Here is a 20639-nt window from a genome sequence, read left to right as displayed (position 1 = left end):
GAAGGAAGGAAGGAAGGAAGGAAGGAAGGAAGGAAAGAAGGAAGGAACAGTTCTTTTGCAGGCCATTTATTTAAGATGACCCTCCTGCACCCCTGCTTCCCTGCCCAGTCAACGTACTACCCCTTTTTAAGCAAAGATAAAGGAATGAAGTGAGGTTGGAAGTCTTACTTTAGACTGAGCCTGAGACTTGAGGCCCACCATACATTCACCCGGAACTTACCTTCCCAGTCTCTGTTCTGCCACTCCACCAACCACCTTAAACTCTAGGTGGAAAACTCTACAGACCACTTCTCCAAAGTTAGCTTGAGGTTTCTTCCCATCATATTGTTGCTTGCATCATTTCCCATCCTTGGAAATATCCCCTTCCTTCCACCGCCAGGTGAAAAGTCCCATTCCTCCTATCACCTTTCCTAATGCTCCCTTACCTTTGGGAAGTCGTGTGAACTCAGCTGCATGGCACAGCCAGCACTGGCAGACTATCACCCTGGCACTGAGAGCAAACACAAAGGACACAAGGCTAACTTAACTTTATCTCCCCTTGTGGAATTTAAGATCTGTCTGGGTAAGGCCTGAAAGGGGTTAAGGGACTACAAGATTTCAGTAATCTTCATTAAAAATATTGATCTGCTTCTAAATTAAATAAACAATTTTAATGCAAACAGTCAGTAAGGCATCTTTCCCATTGCCCCCAGGATCTCATCTCTTTCTGCTGCTGTAGGCATAGATGGCTTCACTCCATTCTGTCTTCTCTGGACCATGACAGAATTCTGCACATAGGTATAAAAAGAAGAAACCAAAATCAGTCATGTATTAAATGCTAACCATTTGCCAGCTATTGGCTACTACTTCCTCAAAAAGGAAATTCTAAAAACCAAGTGTAAAGAGGAACCAAAAAACTAATTCTAGGAGGACTTCAGACAATATTTTTCAAACTAACAATTAAATAGAAGTGATCATTCCCCTAGGACTATGTTGATGGTAATTGGGATGGGAATATATACTGTTTAAGTACAAGAACACAAGAGTCCAGTCCATCAAGAGGATCGACTAAATAACTGCCACATGAAAGCAACAGTTAATTTAGAAGAGGGAAGGAAGTGGCTGGATGCAGTGCTCAGAAACAGAAATCATATACCAAGGTCTCAAGAAAAATGGGACCATTTTAACAACGGTGGGTGGCAGTGGGAAAGGAGAAGGCAGAAATGGAAGCCTAAAATGTGTTATGACAGAGCAAGCTCTCCATTCTGTTCATATCCAGGTGAACTAAAATTATAACAAGGTCATTGTTTTAGGGCTGCTCTTAAATATCCATAGGAAGACCCACCTATATGAGCCCTGCATTCTTCCAGCCCGGAGGAGGCAGCCAGTAAGAGCCCTCAAGGATCCTTCAAGGCACACAAAGAAGAGTCAAAAAGTGTCCCCAGTCATTACTAAGAAGAGATTGTGGGTACTCACTAATTTTGGGCTTCAGTTTCAAGCCAAAGAGTGGAGTTTTAACACAAAGCTAATCAAGCTAGGCTTACCCAGAATTTCCGGCAGTTTTTGTACTTCAAGAAGTAAGTGGAACACCGTTCCCTGTCGTAGTTATTTTCATCCATACACCTGGTAGAAGCATCAGATTCCTTAAATATGTAAGAAAGGCATCATTTAAGGGGTGGAATGGGATCCTAAACTTCTGAAGCCGCTTCCCCCCAAAGCAGGTAATATGAACTCATTCCTTTCTGTTCATTTTAATGAGCATATAATGAACAGAAGCTGAATTATCTTTCCAACCATCCCAGCACTCATTCTGCTCAGAGCAGACATCTTCCTTTTCATAGTCTGGGTCAGTTTTCTGAATATCTGGTCACGGGAACTTGAGCCCGAGCATGGACTGAGATAATTTATCCTGGTAACCGTTTAACAAAGAAGCTGAGGCAAGGTGCAAGGTGCTGAAAATCACTCCTGCACAGCGAGAATTAAAACAGTCTCCTGATGCAGGGTGCAGCTGTCCTGCCTTTCCAAGTTCTCACTTGGACCTGACTGTTTGATGTTAAGCTGGTTTCAAGATCCTAAGTAAGTCACTAATAACTGGTCTACATCAAGACAACTTAAATTAACACCACTCATCTCAATGTATTTTTGGCTATCATTCCCTCCACTACGCAAGTACATATACTATTATGCATGCAGTTTTAATAGATATCATTAATGTCACTTCAAAACCTAAGTGAGCAACACAGGGCTGTAAGTTCAAAGAAAGGTAGGAGCCATTTGGGAATTAAAATTAAGCTGTCTAAACTGGAAGTAGATTGGATAACAAACTTCAAAGTGAAAAGTAGGATTCTGAGAAGTCATCTAAAGGAAAGCGTTAACTAAAGGGGTAGGTAATTTGCTTCACAGATCTAAGAAACATGGTCTATCTAAAGAGACTTAATAAAGCTTCAACACAGAGCTAATATATGAAACAAAGCTAAATTTCTATGCCAAATATTTAACGAATGTGTGTATTTGAAAAATGCATATAGGTTCAGGGAATGGCACCAGTCTGATGACTGCATTATTCCAGGGTGACAAGGCCACAAGTCAGTATGGCTACTCATTCCAAATAAATGCCAATAAGACATTATTATTACAACAAAACATTTTGTGTACATGGTACCTTTGTGGAAAGCTTTAGGCTTTAAATAGGCAAATTCTATTATAGCCCCTTATTCACAGCAGGCTGTCTCAAGGACAGGATGAAATTATTGCTATTAAGACACAAATTTCAGTGGCAGTTGAAAAATATGCTTTGCAACTTGACACTTTTGGACTACAGATTTTCCTTGGTGTTACATACCCCTGTCTGGTGTTACAGTGGTTAGTAAATGCTTGCACATTATACAAATGGAAACTTCAAAGGGATGGATCTTTGTTAGCTAAATTATGAATACTTAAAAATGTTTAGTGAAATAAAGATACACTGGCCAGGAATATTTTTTGTAGAGAAATAACTTTATTCAAGAACTATAGAAAACAGATGCCCACAAAAACAGAACAAGCCTGTTTTACCAAGTTAACAGTCATGAAAATTAAAAGCAAACCACCTTACCAACAAGCAAGGGTTTATGTCAGGATCTCTCAGCCTTCCTGCTACCATGGGCATCCTAACAGTTTTCTTACTGCAGGCAGATGTTGGAAAAAAGAGTTACACAGTGAATGACAGAAAATAAATCAATACATCTCATTAGACCCATGAGTACTTGAAAAATTAATTTTGTCGGGGCGCCTGGGTGGCTCAGCCGGTTAAGTGTCTGCCTTCGGCTCAGGTCATGGTCCCAGGGTCCTGGGATCGAGCCCCACGTCGGGCTTCCTGCTCCACGGGGAGCCTGCTTCTCCCTCTCCCACTCCCCCAGCTTGTGTTCCCTCTCTCGCTGTGTCTCTCCCTGTCAAATAAATAAAAAACAAAATCTTAAAAAAAAAAAGAAAAATTAATTTTGTCATAGTGATTATCCCAGTAAGGAACTTCATATGTCCTCTGTTTTACGAGAATAAATATTTGGTTGGGTTTTTCCTTTGCATTGCCATGGTGCCTGAGCATGAGGGCCATATTTAAATTCAACCACTGAAATTTGATTATAATGTCCAGGAAGATAGTTCAGTTATAGTTCGGTTTTAGTTTATCTTTATTTCTAAAGGTTAAGCTATTAAATATAGTAAAAAAAAAAAAAAAACCTAAGAATATAGCATGGATTCTTTTTTAAAAAATATATTTATGTATTTATTTGAGAGTGAGCACGTGCAAGTGGGGGAGGGGGAGTGCAGAGGGAGACAAGCAGACTCCCTGCTGAGTGGGGAGCCTGCTATGAGGCTCGATCCCAGGACCCTGAGATCATGACCTGAGCAGAAATCAAAAGTCAGACGCTTAACTGATTGAGCCAGCCAGGCGCCCCAAATACAGCATGCATTCTAATGATTACTTCGTTATTATACATTTGATCATCATACAAAATAAGTGTGGAATAATAAGTATAACCCAACATTAGCAAAAACATTTGTTTACTGAACCTGTGTACTCTGTAGCCAGCACCAGGGTGGTCAATATACTAAAAAACAAAGTTATTGCTTAATTGACATTTTGAAAAGCTAAAAATGAAAAAATGAAACTTTACTTCCAGTGGCATCTTTATTTAACTGATACTTCCCTTGGTTAAAGGAAGTCACAGATGCTACTGTGGTCCATTAATCTTCCAACTCAAGCCCTACACATGGAGCTCTGCAGAAGTCTTTACCGATTAAAGATGATCACAGTTCCCTAAGAGTCATCTAGTGATTCCAAGTCAAGTATTGTGATTCACACATTACTCATATATGTCAACTATATTCCAGGACAACCGCTCTCTATAATAATGCAGTTCAACTGAAATTGGCATGCCTATTATCTTCGAAGACATGTCACAGAAAGGAACTAAAAGAGAAAATTAAGAAAAACAATCAACGAACTGTTAATTATTTCAAAGTGATTTTTTCATTTCAGTATATCGGTATGCTATTGATGAGCCACCCACAAACATTTTTAAATGCTCTGCACTAAGTTTAAGGGTCTGAGCTAACTTGTACTCTCGAATCCTGTTCTAGCTTAACCATCTTCCACCTAAAGATGGAAGGAGAAATAAGCAATAATGCAGTATGACCTGCACCAACACCACCCAATAAAAGACTGCATCAGTCAGGATAACTAGAGAAAGGTCAGAATTTTTGTATGAAGTGGATTCTACTTTTCTTTCCCTAGGTGACACCGTCAAAAACTATCAGTCATGTTAAGAGAAATAAGGTACATTCAGGAAAATCAATCAAACCCCATAAGCTCCTAAAAAGTGGTGGTATTTGCAATCAAGAGTCATCCAGTTCAGAGCCCAGGATGTCCAGGCTAAAAGAGATCAATCTTTGCAAAGAAGAATGGGAGAAAAGTTTAGTCAATTCAGGATCCTCTAACTTTTAGGAATCCTCTAATCTGATTTCCACTGAACACTACATGAATATACCTAGCTAACAGAAGCATCTAGGTAAAAAAGAAATTCAAGCTGCTATTCAATTATATCTAGAAGTTCTTCCTCTCCTGAACAGAATTCTTTTGCAGGCTTGACTTCTTACTAAGAGATGATGGTACTAAGTGAACTCACACCCTTCTTTTTTACATTCATTCTATGACGTAAGAACACATAACTCTGCTTAGCTGTTCATACTCCTTATATATATAATCTCAACAATGATCAGACATAGACAAACTCTGGTGCGTGCCTTACATGAAAGTGCACTTTCACTGCATTTTATTATTGTCAGTTAAGAATCCTTTAAAAAAAATAACATCTAGGTAACATCACATATACGCAAATCAGGTTCGGACCATGAATTTATTCAGATTTCATTTCCTTTCCCTTCCGGATTCTACATACAAGTCAATGTAAGTTTGGATTTCTAAATGTCACCTTCTTTGCATGAATCCTCACGTATCAACTGGAAATGAAGAGGAAATGTCAATTTACAGTGAGGAGAGGGTCTAAAGGGAAGATCGAGTGTTCTGCTAGAGAGGACTTATCTGCTTACTTTCTGAGGCACTAAACAAATATTACAGAGCTCTACTTGCAAAGGACAGCCAGAAAGAAAACCAAAGATTTGAGGGAGGGGCCTCAAAAGCACGGCACAGTTGAGGAGTAACTCTAAAATCTTCTCCAAAAGGCAAACTGCTTTAAAAAGTATGTCTTGATTTCCTTCCCATCCAGTTCACATCCCCACTCTCCAACTAGCTTTGAAAGGGAAGAAGAGAACATTACTGAACAGGTCCATGCCCACATGCTGGTCAGAGCCAAGGCAGGGTCTGTGGCTCTGATAAAACTCAAATGCAACTAGCAGGAAGTTGAAACACGTTATGCGAGAACCTAAAGCCCTTAACCCACTGCTGGGTGCAGAAAGGCAGGGTCAGGAAGTTGGCATGGTACAGCGGGGCGGGCAGTCGAATGGAGAAACTGGAGATGTGAGTCCTCGGCCTTGCTGCCTTTCCGCGATGCTGTCCGTCTAACAGTGGACGACGGGCACAGGTGAACACACCTTGCTCTGACCTCCGATGGAGCCGAGTGGGGCAGGGGGGAGAAGAAAACGCAGGAAATTGGGGGTGGGCCTGGCAATTACGCCCCAAAGGCTGAGAAGCAGGGTGAAGGAAGAGCTAGAGGTGTCCAGGGAGGGCGAAGGTCACCTTCCTCGTCTCCAGCCCGAATAAAACCGGGTCGCGCAAAGGAGGAGCGACAGGAAAGGGCCTGCGCTGAGGCAGGGCCTGGTGGCAGCGGCTTCACGACGGAGGAGAGAGGATTCCGGCCCGCAGAAGCCCACGTGCACCCCTCTCTTTTCGCATCCCCGGAGCCACCGCGGAAGGAGGGGCGGGGGACCACTCACCTCGGGCGACCGCTTCGCCAGCGCCCAGGCCGTCTCCAGCTCCAAACACGTCAATGGCTCACGCAGCTGGACCTTAAGTAGCGCGCATCCCAACGTGCTGCCCCCGCTCCCCGGCGGCCGCCAGCCCAATCAACGCGCGCCGCCGCCAGACTGACAGCCGTGCCGGGCCCTGCCGGGCGGGGGCGGGCGGGTCTCGCCCCGCCCCCAGCTGGCGGGAGGAGGGCCGAGGCGGGAGGAGTGGGCGGGGCCGAGCGTGCGGCCCCGCCCCTTTCCCCCGCCCCGCCGCGCCCCCCGAGCCGCGGCCCGCCTCTTAACACTTTGGTTTGACGGGCGGCGCCGCGACCCAATCGACGGGCCCGTTCCTGGCGGCGGCGGCGCCTAGTGGTCGGCCCCGGGGCGGAGCGCGCGCGGAGGGCGGGCACAGCGGCGGGCGGGGACCAGGGGCGGGCCGGCGGGAGGCGGGGGCGGCGGCCGAGCAGGCCGGGGGAGGCGGCGGTGGGCGCGACGTCGGCGGCGGCGGCGGCGGCGGCAGCGGCAGCTGCAAGTTGGGCTGCAGGGGCAGCGCATACACTACAATGGCTGCTGGAAAGAGGCGTAAGGAAACAATTTCCAGGCCCGCCGCGTCCAGCCCGAAATATGAGAAAAAAATTATTAGAAATTCCGCGGGCGGTGTAAAGGCGGCGGACGGGCCGGAGGGAGGATGTTAAAGCCCCGCGGTGAGTTCTCCCGGGGTCCGGGGCGGCGGAGAGGCGTTTAGCGGGAGAAATATCAGGGTTATTTAAATTATGGGACTAGCCGAGGGGGCAGAGGAGCAGCAGCGGCGGCAGGAGGAGGAAAAGTTTGTGCTACTCTCAGCCCCAGCTCAGGACCCCAGAGAGAAAAATAATAATAAAAAATAAAATAAAATAATTAAGCGGGGGTGTGAGGACTCCCGAAGTCGCTTCTGACAGGGCAGGGGGCGATGCGGCTGGAGACCCAAAGGTGAGGTCGGTGGGAAAAAAAAAAAACCCTTTATTCAGGGTCTGGAAAGTTTGAAAAGTTTTCCTCCTCCTCCTCCTCCTCCTCTCTGGTGCTGTGAATATTGTGACAGCGGCAGCGGCAGCAGCGAGAGCGGAAGACATTAGAGACCCGAAAAATAAGGGAAAAATTAATATAAATTCAGTTTTGAGAGTAAACTCTCCGCATTTTCCACCAAAACATCCCGGGGGAAGGTCGCTTCCCAAAGGGCCTGGCGGAAACCCGCAGTCGGCAATATTTGGGGGGCACTTTGAGTGACTTGGGGTAACTTTGCCCCTTTTTCAAAAGAGGTTTTTCTTTTTTGGAGAAATGAATTTGTTTTTGCCCTTTCCTCAGGTGGGCGAGTCGGGGTCGGGGTGCGGGGTCTGCGGGGAGGTGTGAGCCCTGGATGTGTGGCTGCGAGGGGGGGTAGGGGGAGGGGGTGCTAAATGAAAGCAGGAGATCTGCACAGAGCAGGGACAGCTTGTTGTCAGTATCATAAACAACCAAAATGGAGGGAGAACTCAGGCATATAACCAAATAAAAATTTTTTAAAAATCGCAAAAAATCCCTAAAAATCCGGGATGCTCCCCCTTTTCTCGCTAAAGGTAAAAGTATGAACCGCCTTTCCCCTGAAGTCCGTTTTGACTTTGCAGGGACCAAGGAGTTAATATTTATTTATTTTTTAAAACTTTCGAAGGGCAAAAGCCTTTTATAACTCAACCGACAATGAGAAAACGTGAAAATCCGATGCAAGAGAAGGAGGGGGAGGGAGGGGGGAGGTGGTAGTGCAGAAACTGCTAAACTTATTGGTAATGTGGACTGATCTGAGATAAGATAAACACTATATTTGCTATTTTATAACTCTCTTTTAATGATCTTTGCGGGGTGGGTTTTTTTGGGGGGTGGAAAAAAAAGTGATGCCATTTTCTTAATAGAGTTAATATGTGTGATTGGAAGAATAAACCTTTCCGGCTTTAGATTGCATTTTCGTCGCATTTATGTTTCAGGTTTTGTTAGTGGCTCCCTCCTTTCTTTAAACTGGGCTCTACAGAGGAGGGGTAGAGAGGTGATGTTGCACAGAGAGACTGGAGTGCAGAACTGGAGCACCTTTTGGGGAGGGGTGGGAGTTGCTTGGTTTCTCCCTTCCTGACCCGTTTGCTTCACCTGTTCGTCCTCAGTAAAGAATATTAAGCTGAAGTTTTCTGGTTTTACGTATATAAAAGGATGGTGCCTCTTGCATCACATTGAAGTTAATGGGAAAGTGCTGCTGATGTTGGTTCCACGTGGGATGTGGGACAGAGCAGGGCATTTTAAAGGGACAGCTTCTCTTTTCTTATGATTTTCATCACCTGCACAGAATCACTGTCTGAGGACCAAAGGCAGAGGTGCTGGGAGGGTGTGGTGGTGGAAGAGCCTTCTCTTTCCATTACTCAAGTGCACCCACCTTTAGGAGGGATAGAGGGAAAGGAGGGATAAACAGGCTCAACAGAAGATGAATATTGTGTAGATTAGTTTGTATCCAAGCTGTTCTTTTGTGTAACAAGCCTCCCAGGAACTTTTCATGTTACATTTCTCTGCTTTAGAAGCTGATTTTGGAAGGATTTGTGGAAAAATGGAAATAGTTTAAGGTGTGTGGTGTAATGGTATAGCATTATTGAACAGTTATGAATTCTGTGCAGCAAGATCAAAGAACTGTGTATGCCCATAATGTGATTTTACAGCCATTTTGTAAAAGCTGTAAAATACCTAATATTCAATTTGGCTGAAGGTACATTGAGGACTTCTGGTCGAAAGCAGACAGAGTGGTGGAGATTCTTTTACACTGTAAGCAGTAGGCATTTCTTTAAGGGGAAAAAAAAGCACATACATCAACACCATGGAAAAGTTTACGTATACCCATTTTTAAAGCCCATCCTATACATGTGCTGTAACTCTGCTACTTTGAAATTAAAAGGTTTTAAAATCCTGAGACCTATCAGTTTGCATCTTTTAAGTTGAATTTATTTGTGTTATTTAACAGGAAATGTTTACTGATCATATACTACTGTTGACTCTGATGGTTGACATTTTCACAATATTTTCAAAATTTAAAATATGTCAGATGTTAGCTGAATTCTATTTGAGATTAAGGTTCATCTCAAATAGAATTTACTTGTGCTCCGTTTTCCACAGGTATATGGAGTTTTGCAATAAATGCCTATTTTTCTTTGTTTTTTATTAGTTATAGAAATAGATTAAAATTAGAGCTGGATTTTTACACATCTTATACAGAATATTTTTACTTTCCATACTGTACAAACAGATTATTGTTTTGAAGCCCATTGTATGTTAACATGTGTTCACAACTGAGCTCCTATCTGCACCTTTCTGTAAATACCTCCCTAACAGCATTACATCGGTGTAGTGTTTGAGTACATCATCTTGTGGTTTCTGATTTTGGAAGCAATTACACCTTTCTAAGAACTCATTAAAAATTATTCCCATGAACCACTGTTAAATCAAAACTGATTGGAAAGTGATTAAACTATCAATGGGAAAGAGAAACTTCCCCTTCCCCCAAATAATCATCTGTCCAGGGGTGTCAGAATGCCATTAATATTTATACAACCTTTGAAATTTCTCTTACATTTTTATTGTATTTTGGCTGAAGAAAGTTACATTACCTATAAGTAGTCAGAATTAGGCTCTGTGTTTAAAATAAATGAGACTTTTAGATCTTGAATAGTTGCCACTTTGACAGACTACATACTAATATCAAATAAATTCAGTTTCTGTAAAAGTGAAGGAAAAATATTTCTTCCAGTTACAGTAGACCATTGAGTTATTCAGTTTGTTTGGACACTTCAAGTTATGATTAGTTTATTGTCAACCTAAATAAAAGTGCTGGTGTTGTGATTTTTTTCCTCTCTCACAAAGGGTGGTATAAAGGTTTCTATGTGTTTGGGTTTTATACAACTAGCTGCTTATCTGAATTAGAAAATGCACTGAGAGTGCACAAAGTATAAAATCTTTAATTCCTTAGAGAGTCTTATTTAGATAGGGCACAGCATAATATCTAACTTGAATTGGTTGTATTGAGCTTTTTAAATGTCTCAGATATAATGTCTGTTGAACATACTTTTTCTGAAGCTACTACTAAATTATACCAATTTACAGAAATAATCCAAGGATATTGTATACTCAAAATCTTTATTTCAGTTAGAGTTAGAGAAACCTCCTACTTTGAGATTCTTACTTGAAATTTATATGCCTAATTCTGCTATTTGAAATTCTATAAGGAGTTTAGCTGTTGTGGAAGATAATTTATAGATAAATAATCCAAGGATATTGTATACTCAAAATCTTTATTTCAGTTAGAGTTAAGAAACCTCCTACTTTGAGATTCTTACTTGAAATTTATATGCCCAATTCTGCTGTTCGAAGTTCTATAAGGAGTTTAGCTGTTGTGGAAGATAATTTATAGATATGGGCTAGTACTGAAAAAATTCCATATCTGTATGTTTATTATAACCAAAATATTTTAATAAACAGACATCTTACAGCTAAATAAATTAGTGAATTTGCTTTTATCAATATAGTTTAAAATTTTTAAGGGTACTCTTTGTATTTTAATATCCTACAAAGGTGGGGTTTTTTTCCCTTCATTTTTAACATAATCCTGATTGTTGTTATACACATTTTGGTTGGTATTCTGGAAATTTTCCTTTCTAAGAATTAAATTGTTGTTTGCTAAATGAAATGTCATGCTCCTGTCTTTGGTATTTGAAAAGCCAAATAACTGAAACATGTATCTATAGCCATCTTTTAAGTTTTGTTTTAATAATCATTTGCCCCTTGAGCTGTGTAATCAAAATATTGGTTCCTTCTAGGAATGTTTTAATATTTTTTATTTAGAATTCTGTTCTTTGGAAAATTAAGATATACAAAATATTACCTGTTACACACACATTTATACACACACACACACACAAACCCAAGAAAAAAAGAAGTTTTGCTGAATGAGTTTACTTACACTGCCTGGAATACTCGTTCTTTTTGATGTGTTTCCAAATGTGTAGGGAATAAATATAAATTTTTTCTCTTTGTGTTGATAACATCTTAGATTCTTTAGTTATTTGAGTAAGGGAAGAGTTTCAGAAGAAGGAAAAAACAACTGAAGGTGTTCAACAAAATCCAAGATAGTGAATATGTTAAAGGTAAAAGGGCTATAAATTGTCCCTTGAGCCATGTTTTAAATGTTTTAAGAACCAGATAAACACCTTTCCTGAAACATCAAATACTTTGAATATATATCAGCTACTGTGAAAAAACAAAAGTGGACCTTTAATTTCTTTAATTTTAACAGGAATTAATGTAGTCAGCATATTTAACTAATTAGTAAGTGTTTAGGTAGCCTTGTGAAAGTATTTACAAATAAGTTAAATGTGAGGGCAGGGTACATCAGATTGATAAACTGTAAAGTTAACTATGATTTTAGGATTCATGCGTGGGAATTCTTTTCCATTTTATGATAAGATCACTTTGGAGGTAGCTAATTTTTACTTCTTGCATTTATTCCAGTGCCTAATTTTTTTTGAAATGTCTGAACCTGACATCCACTCTATTACTGCTTTTCATTTATAACAGGACAACTTTTATATTTCATTAGCAAATTTAATTTTCAAGCTTAATTAAGAGAAATTAAATGAAAATGTTTAGGTCATAATATTTTATAAAAGTATTAGTGTATAGTTATTAACATTTGATGTTATAAGAAATATGCATGTACGAAAGCCTTCTAGAAATTATAACAGAGGCATAAGTTGATCTTTACTTTTAAATCGCTTGGCCTGCTATCCAGTGGTTTGCATTCTACTCAGTTTGTACACCTGTCCCTGCCTCCTCTTTCCAGAGTGGTATTGACAAGGATAGGATGCTGGGGAACTATCAAGGGTGGTTTGGTATTTTTGTTTTCTGTATGTTTGGTATTTTTGTTTTCTGTATGTATTTTTGTTTGTTGTCCTTAGGGTGTTAAGGCTTTTGCTTTTTTTTTTTTTATTAATGCTTATCAGAAAACAGAAATCCATTTTTATAAAGCAAGTAAATTCTCATTTTAAAAAAATGAAGTGGTGTGATACTGCATTAAAATTGTTAGTGTTTAAAAGTCCCTGGATGTCTTGTAAACAGAGTTACTGCAGGATCATGGTATTAAAACTAACCACAGTGTGTGTTGGGAATTTGAGATGACTACCTAAGAAATGTGTGTGCGTATGTAAAGTGAGTGAATTTAGGCAATTAGGTCCTAGGTTAATAGGATAAGCAATTTGCTTGAAATATTTCCTTGCATTTTTTTTAAAGTGACATTTTTTTTCCTAATCTAAAAACAGAAAACCTCGAACTATGAAGGTGTTAGAAAGTTCTTTTGATGCCTTTTAAAAATAAGAGTTTAAATAATGAAAGTGTGTAAAGGGAATATAAGAATGGACTAAAATGTCCAAAATTGATAGGAAAGAAGTAGGGAGATGAGAATTTCAGAATAAAATTAAAATCACGGTAGATTTAAAAATGTCTTATGTGAGTAAAGAATACCTGCAAAGCAAAAATAATAAATCTACCCCCCCAAAAGGGGAGAGAGATAATTGGGGGAATCTATAAGAGAGTATTTCCCATACAAATTGCTGACTTTATAATAACCTTTTAAAAATAGATTCTCCCAAAGCCTTTCTTCCAGAGCTTAGATTTGAATTAAACTAAATTCTAAGAATAATTTGTAGTGGTTATTTTCAATTCTTTATTTTTAAGTAAGGAAAAATGATTTTTTCCTATTTTAAAAAGATTTTAAAGATTACTTTAAATGTGTACCTAAGTGAAGTGTTCTGAAAAATCTTAGAAAATATTGAAAATTATTTTTTCCATTCTTCATCAGAAAGTTTAAAGCTTTCTGTTAGATTAATGAAATAGATTTTAAAAACTTAGTCTAAGAACAAGGTACTTGTGGGCTTTTTAATGATAATTTATATCATTTCCTACATACTTAATAACATTTAAAAAGCTTTTACAAGGTAAAGATAAGAACAGTCAACAAAGTTCTTAATTTCTGGACTGTTTTTAGGTGTATGCTGACAGTTAAAGGAAAATTTTCTTTCCTATTTATTAATTAGCAATTGATTTTCTGAAGGAAGATCTAGACTTCTTATAGTGTTATGTTCCAGTGTAGAAGTTTCCTTTAGTATGAGAAATTTTTTGAGAGCAGAGTAGTCATCTTTTCTTAAAGGGCAGCTGAATCCTCTACGGATTGTGAATGATGATCTGCCCTTGCAGAGTCTTGAACTCTACCTTTTTTGAGAATGAGAGGCTCATTTTAGACTTACAGTTATCAAATATTTGAATTATTGTCTCAAACCAATATTGAAATTGCACATGTGCATATTGACTACTTATCATAGCCTATCTTTTGGTTTCTGAATATGAGAATATTAATTCTCAGATTAAATGCTACAGCTAAAAGGCTGCCATCAGTTTTTTTAAAAATTTCTGTCATTTTAATCCCTTTAATTTTGAGATACATTTTTGGAGACTTAAACTAGAAATCAGTCAGAGAATGAGGGTTTTAGCTCCTTTGGCTGAAAGGCAAGCTGAGAAAATGTTTTAATCAGTTTTGTTCTCTTAAAGGTGTATTAGTAAAAAGTTGATTGAATCGTTCTCCATCAGGAGAATTTTAAGAAACTGAACCTAGAAGATTAAGGTAGTCCAAACGTTCAGGTTAAAAATAACACCAGCTGAATTTTAGTCTGCTACATTTTCTAAGTAATTTGATTTGTTTTCTTGTATTGTCTTAAAGCTGGAATTATATAGCGCCCACATCACTTTTCATCATACCCTAAAAAAGTTAGAATAAGAGGGTTGTTGTTTATTTTAATCAACTTTAGCAAATGAAATGAAAATAGGGTTTTATTTAAGAATATATTACCTTTCTTAAGCTTTTTGTATTTCCTAAATATAATTTCTATAACTATTCTGTTCCAAAGAAGAGAAATTAGCTCCCTTACTTTAAAATTGAATTTGTTCTAAATTTGCAGTTTATGAGAGAGTTGTGTCTTTATATAGCTGAATAAGATCTATTATAACCTTAAATATTAATATGACCAGTATATCTGATTAGAAAGTACATCTCAAACATGAATTTGCTTTCCTTGTATTTCTAAACTTATTTTCTAAGTAAATCTGAGAAAATGTTTTTCGTGTTTTTCTAATTTGTTATTGCCTGAGGTAATTCAATTGGATAAAATTTCAACCTTGGTTATGTTACTTTTCTAATATTAGTAGTATTTTATTTGCAAATCACTATTCAGATGCTTAGAGTTTCAGCTCTCAAATAGATTTAGACATATAAGAAAATAGGTAAGTTATACCAAGAGTGGTAGAAGCAGCTCTAGTAGTTCTTTTTTGGAAGAGTGTAAAATGTTTCAAAGAAGGAGAATGCCTCCAAATACAGTGCACTCTTCTAACAGCAGTTGGTGATATTTTATGCCTTTCTTTTAATGCTTCATAAAATTTGAGCATCCTCAGAGCTCCTGTCATATAAACAAATAACTGATTTAACTATGCCCTGTGTAAAGTATATGTATCAGGCTTAGCTTTTAAGGTAATTTGCTTTAGTTTCTTTTTAAGAAAAAAGTATAAGACAAACATTCCTTAGAAATAATTTGGCATACAGTACATTTTAAAAGGTAATACATGTAAAATATATAATCGTAAATCAAAATGGAAGTATCATGTAACATTTAATTAGACATAGAATGAAGGTTTTAAAAATTTGGATAACTTGATGTGCTACTGAAATTAGGGAATTTTAATTGAAAGCTGTTTCTGTACCTGAATTTATTTTTATATGCCTAGAAGTTAGTAAACAAAGTGAATACATATAATTATCTGACAGTTTGTAGAAGTTCATAAACAGAGTATCTTTTGACACAATGAGAATATGTTTTTCAAATACAGGCACAAAATTAGAGAATTGTAATATTCAATTATTATAGTTATTTTTGAAGGAAGAGTGGTGACAAATGGGTTAGAACTGTTTTTATCTATGTCACTTGCATATACACTGCATTTGAAATTTTTAATCATTAAGCATTTAAGACTCTTAAGGGTATTTTAGTTCATTTTAAGTAGCATTACAGATGTTTTCCTTAAAAGTCTCTCTTTTTGGACGTTATAACATAATTAAGACAATTACTTTAAAACTTTAGCTGCTTGTATTTAATAATAGCAGTTTTGTTCCCAAGATCATATTCTTCTTAAAAGAAGTTTCTACCTTGAAGCACTTTTAATCATACCTCGGGTAATCTTTTTAAATATGCACTAGGCTTCTCTTGTTTCTTGAGGTAGGCATTTATCGCTATGAACTTCCCTCTTAGAACTGCTTTTGCTGCATCCCATAAACTTCGGTAGGTTCCAGCTCCATTTTCATTTGTCTCTTTTATTTCTCTTTTGATTTCTTCTTTGACCAGTTGGTTGTTCAGTAGCATGTTGCTTACTCTCCACATGTTTGTGAATTTTCCAGTTGTCCTCATGTAATTGATTTCTAATTTCATGCCAGTGTGGTTGGAAAAGATGCCTGATAATGACTTTAATCCTCTTAAGACTTTCTTTTGTGGTCTAGCATATGATCTATCTTGGAAAATGTTCCATGTGCACTTGAGAAGAACGTGTATTCTGTTGCTTTTGGTGGAATGTTCTGTAAATGTCTGTTAAGTCTGGTCTAGTATATCATTTAAGGCCAATGTTAACTTACTGGTTTTCTGTCTGGATCATCTCTTCATTGATGTTAGTGAGGTATTAAAGTCCCTTGTTGTTGTATTGCTGTTTATTTCTTCCCTTATGTCTGTTAATATTTATTTTATAAATTTAGGTGCTCCTATTTCGGTGCATAAATATTTACAAGTGCTATATCTTCTTGTTCAAATGAACAACCTAACTTTGCACCTCAAGGAGCTAGAAAAAGAACAAATTAAGCCCCGAGTTAGTAGAAGGAAGGAAATAACATATATTAAAGCAGAAATAAGTGAAATAGAGTTTAAAGAGACTAAAAAGAAATAGGAAACTAAGAGCTGATTCTTTGAAAAGATAAAATTGACAAACCATTAGCTACTCACCAGGTAAAAAAGAGAGAGGACTCAGATAGGATCAGAAGTGAAAAAAGGAGGTGTTAAAAGTGATACCACAGAAGTACAAAGGATCATGAGAGACTACTATGAACAATTATACACCAACAAATTGGATAACTGAGAAAAAACAAAAACAAAAACAGATAAATCCCTAGAAACATACAATCTACCAAAACTGATTCATGATGAAACAGAAAATCTGAACAGACCCATTACTAACAGACCGATTACTCGTAAGGGGATTGAGTCACTAATCAAAAATTTTCCAGCAAACAAAAGTCTAGGACCAGATGGCGCCACTGGTGAATTCTACCAACATTCAAAGAAGAATTAATACTAATCTTTCTCGAACTCTTCCAAAAAATAGAAGAGGAGGGAATTCTTCCAAACTCACTTTATGAAGCCAGCATTACCCTGATACCAAAACCAAATAGGATGCCACAAGAAAAGAAAATTACAGGTTAATATCCTTGATGAACATAACATGAAAATCCCCAACAAAATGTTAGCAAACTGAATTCAATAATACATTAAAAGAATCATATACCATGATCAAGTGGAATTTATTCCAGGAATGTAAGAATGGCTCAATATCCACAAATCAGTCAAATAACCACATTAACAAGGATAAAAGTCATATGATCATCTCAGTAGATGCAGAGAAAGCATTTGAAAAAAATTCAATATCCATTTATGATAAAAACTCTCAATGAAGTGGGTATAGAGGTACCAATCTTCAACATAATAAAAGCCATACAGGACAAGCCCACAGCTAACATCATACTCAATGGTGAAAAGCTGAAAACTTCCTCTAGGATCAGGAACAAGATAAGGATACCTGTTCTTGCCGCTTTTATGCAACATAGTATTGGAAGTTTTAGCCAGAGAAATTAGGCAAGAAAAAGAAATAAGAGGCATTTAAATTGGAAAGGAAGAAGTGAAACTGTCCACTATGTGCAGATGATGTGATACTATAAATGAAATCCTAAAGACTCCATCAAAAAACTTAAATTTAATAACCAAATTCATGAAGTTATAGGATACAAAATCAATATACAGAAATCTGTTGCATTTCTGTATGCTAATAATGAACTATCAAAAAGAGAAAAAAAATTGCCATTTACAATTGCATCAAAAAGAATACCTAGGAATAAATTTAACCAAGGAGGTGAAAGATCTATATTTTGAAAACTAAAAAACGTGAAAGAAATTGAAGAAGATACAAATAAATAGAAAGATACTCCAATGCTCATGGATTAGAAAAATTAATATCATTCAAATGTCCATACTGCCCAAAGCAATCTAAATATTCAGTGCAATCCCTATCAAAATTCCAATGGCATTTCTCACAGAAATGGAACACACAATCCCAAAATTTGTGTGGAACCACAGAAAACACCAGATAGCTGAAACAGTCTTGAGAAGAGCAAAGCTAGTGGAGGCATCACATTCCCTGATTTCAAGCTATATTACAAAGTTATAGTAATCAAAACAGTATGATGTTGGTATAAAAATAAACACATAGATCAGTGGAACAGAATAGAGAGCCCAGAAATAAACCCACACATATATAGCCAATTAATTTATGACAGAGGAGTCAAGAATATACAGTGAGGAAAACACACTCTCTTCAATAGATGGTACTAGGAAAATTGGGCAGCCACATGCAAAAGAGTGAAACTGGACCACTACCTTCTACCACACAAAGATTAACTAAAAATGGTTTAAAGAATTGAATATAAGACCTGAAACCACAAAACTCCTAGAAGAAAACATAGGCAGTAAGTTCCTTGACAAAGGTCTTTGGTGATGATTTTTAAAATCTGACACCAAAAGCCACAAAAAAATAAATGGGACTACATCAAACTAAAAAGCTTGTGCACAGCAAGAAAACCATGAACAAAATGAAAAAACGACGTATTGAATGGGAGGAAATATTTGCAAATCATTTATCTGGTAAGGGACAAATGTCCAAAATATATAAACTCCTACAATTCAATTGCAAAAAAACAAACAATTCAAGTAAAAAATGGGTAGAGGATCTGAATAGACATTTTTCCAAAGAAGACATACACTTGGCCAACAGACACATGAAAAGATGCTCACCATCGTTCATCAACAGAGAAATGCAAATCAAAACTACCATGAGATAATCACCTCACACCTGTTAAGAGTGGCTATTTCAAAAAGCCTAGAAATAACAAGTATTGGCAAGGGTGTGGAGAAAAGAGAACCCTGTGCACTGTTGGTGCAAATGTAAATTGGTACAGCCACTGTGGAAAATAGTGTGGAGGTTCCTCAAAAATTTAAAAATAGAACTACCATATGATCCAGCTATTTCACTTCTGGGTGTTTATCCAAAGGAAATGAAAACACTAACTTTGAAAGTATATGTGCACCCCCATATTCATTGCAGCATTATTTACAATAACCAGGATATGGGAACAACCTAAGTGCCCATAGATGGATGCATGGATAAAATGTGGCATTTATATATAATACTATATAAAATGTATTATAAAGTATTACAAAATTTTGTATTATATGTAATATATATTATATATAATGGAATATTATTCAGCCATAAAAAAATGAAATTTTACCATTTGTTGACAACATGGATGGACTTTGATGGTATTATGCTAAGTGAAGTAAGACAGAGAAAGGTAAATACGGTATGATCTTTCTTATATGTTAAATTAATTTAAATATACTAAAAATAAAACCAAGCTCATACATACAGAGAACAGATTGGTAGTTGCCAGAGGCAGAGGATGGGGTGAGGGTGGGAGAAATAGGTGAACTGTTTTTGTTTTTAGTTTAATAAATTGGGGGGGAAAAACCCACAAAACAATAACAACAAAATGTGTGTGTGTGTATGTGTGTGTGTGTTTGTATATACACACACTTGAGATACAGTTGCTCTACTTAAACATTGAGTATGATGTGGTGCTTAAATTTAATCCTACTCAGTTTACCTTTTATCAGTGCAGGAAGAGGAAGAGAAAGCAGTTTGTTTTGAGAAAAGTGCAATTGATCACATTCAGAGGCTGACTCATAAGAGCTTTTCTAAAATGCAAGATACCTGTGCCAGAATTAAAAGGAATTTCTTAATTAAAACCAAAATCCCCGTGTGTCTAAGAAGTGTTTTCCTAATCAGATTCCAGGCACACTTGTGAGGCTGCCTTGGCCATTCAGGCGTTCTGCCGGCGGTCTGGGTTTTGTTCTCAGTGCTGCCACCCTGTGTATGGCAGAGCCTCGGTACCGCACGCACTCCTTTTCCGTGCTTTGTGTCAAGCCGTGCCGTCCAAAACCACTTCTGAAAAAGAAACACACACATTACCATACATTTTAAAGATCTTTTCGTACGCCCTGTTTCTGTGTCTAAGGCTGTACTAAAGCTAGACTTTTGAAGTTATACAGTTCTGAAGGATGGTATCCAGCTGCCAAAAAATGAAATTTGGGAATGTTTAAAGGTAAACACCTTTATCTGTTTCATCGATTCCTTCACTAGCATAAGGTGGAATTGTACTAGTATTTTTCAGAGAGCTTGAAACTGATCAAATAAGAAAGCAGAGGTTTTTATCCAAGATGAGAGCTATTAGAAGATTTTTTTTTAATTTTAGCCAAGTTTTAGTGAAAAGTTCTTCCCAGTAAAAGCAAAACCAAAATGAGCACAAAAAAGAGACTGTTTCTGTTTAAAAGAAAAAGAAACTTAACTGGATTGGTTAAATTATTCCCCGAATCATTTAGCCAACATGACTTTTAAATTATATCACCTAAAATATTTTGAGTATTAATGCCATGCGTCTGTTATAAAGGATTGTGGCTGGATAGCAGTCCTTACTCTTACCTATATTCTCTCATTTCGTTCTTACCACAGTCTTGTGAGATAGGAAGTGCAGGCTTGTGTATTCAAGGAGCAGTCATGATTTCAGAAACTGGAATTCTGTGACTTTTTTTATAAGTAAGTCTTTAGAATGGGCGGGCCATGTAAGCCAGTTATTGATACGTTAATTTGCTAGCATAAGCCTATATTACATCCAGATTAGAATTTATGTATTAAAAAAAAATTTGTAA

The 20639-nt window shown here is 37.6% G+C and overlaps 2 protein-coding genes across 5 annotated transcripts in view; one reads left to right on the top strand and one right to left on the bottom strand.

Moving 5' to 3' along the window:
- Nucleotides 1–623: 623 nt before the first annotated feature.
- Nucleotides 624–6546, bottom strand: CHCHD7 (coiled-coil-helix-coiled-coil-helix domain containing 7). 2 transcript variants are annotated; one of them, XR_003207918.2, is made up of 5 exons: nucleotides 6412–6546; nucleotides 3074–3143; nucleotides 1524–1622; nucleotides 1325–1385; nucleotides 624–767 (listed from the first exon to the last, which is right to left on the bottom strand). XR_003207918.2 is itself a non-coding variant. In XM_025870613.2 (4 exons), the coding sequence occupies exons 2-4, from the start codon at nucleotides 3125–3127 to the stop codon at nucleotides 663–665; spliced, it is 258 nt and encodes an 85-aa protein (XP_025726398.1). In that variant the 5' UTR covers nucleotides 3128–3143; nucleotides 6412–6546; the 3' UTR covers nucleotides 624–662. The 2 variants fall into 2 exon arrangements, 1 of the variants encoding a protein (XP_025726398.1); XM_025870613.2 differs by lacking the exon at nucleotides 1325–1385.
- A 397-nt stretch (nucleotides 6547–6943) lies between these two features.
- PLAG1 (PLAG1 zinc finger) overlaps nucleotides 6944–20639 on the top strand; it is a 51071-nt gene continuing 37375 nt past the window's right edge. For all 3 annotated transcript variants that reach the window (XM_073892779.1, XM_025870611.2, XM_073892778.1), the window contains exon 1: nucleotides 6944–7127. The gene's annotated coding sequence lies outside the window, so the exon portion shown is untranslated. The remainder of the gene's footprint in view (nucleotides 7128–20639) is intronic.

Source organism: Callorhinus ursinus, unplaced genomic scaffold, assembly GCF_003265705.2.
Source record: "Callorhinus ursinus isolate GAN/ISIS: 27379988/994484 unplaced genomic scaffold, GSC_fseal_2.0 scaffold5, whole genome shotgun sequence".
Lineage (NCBI taxonomy): Eukaryota > Metazoa > Chordata > Mammalia > Carnivora > Otariidae > Callorhinus > Callorhinus ursinus.
Note: the sequence above shows the minus strand (reverse complement) of the source record. Positions and strands in the feature narration are given on the sequence as shown.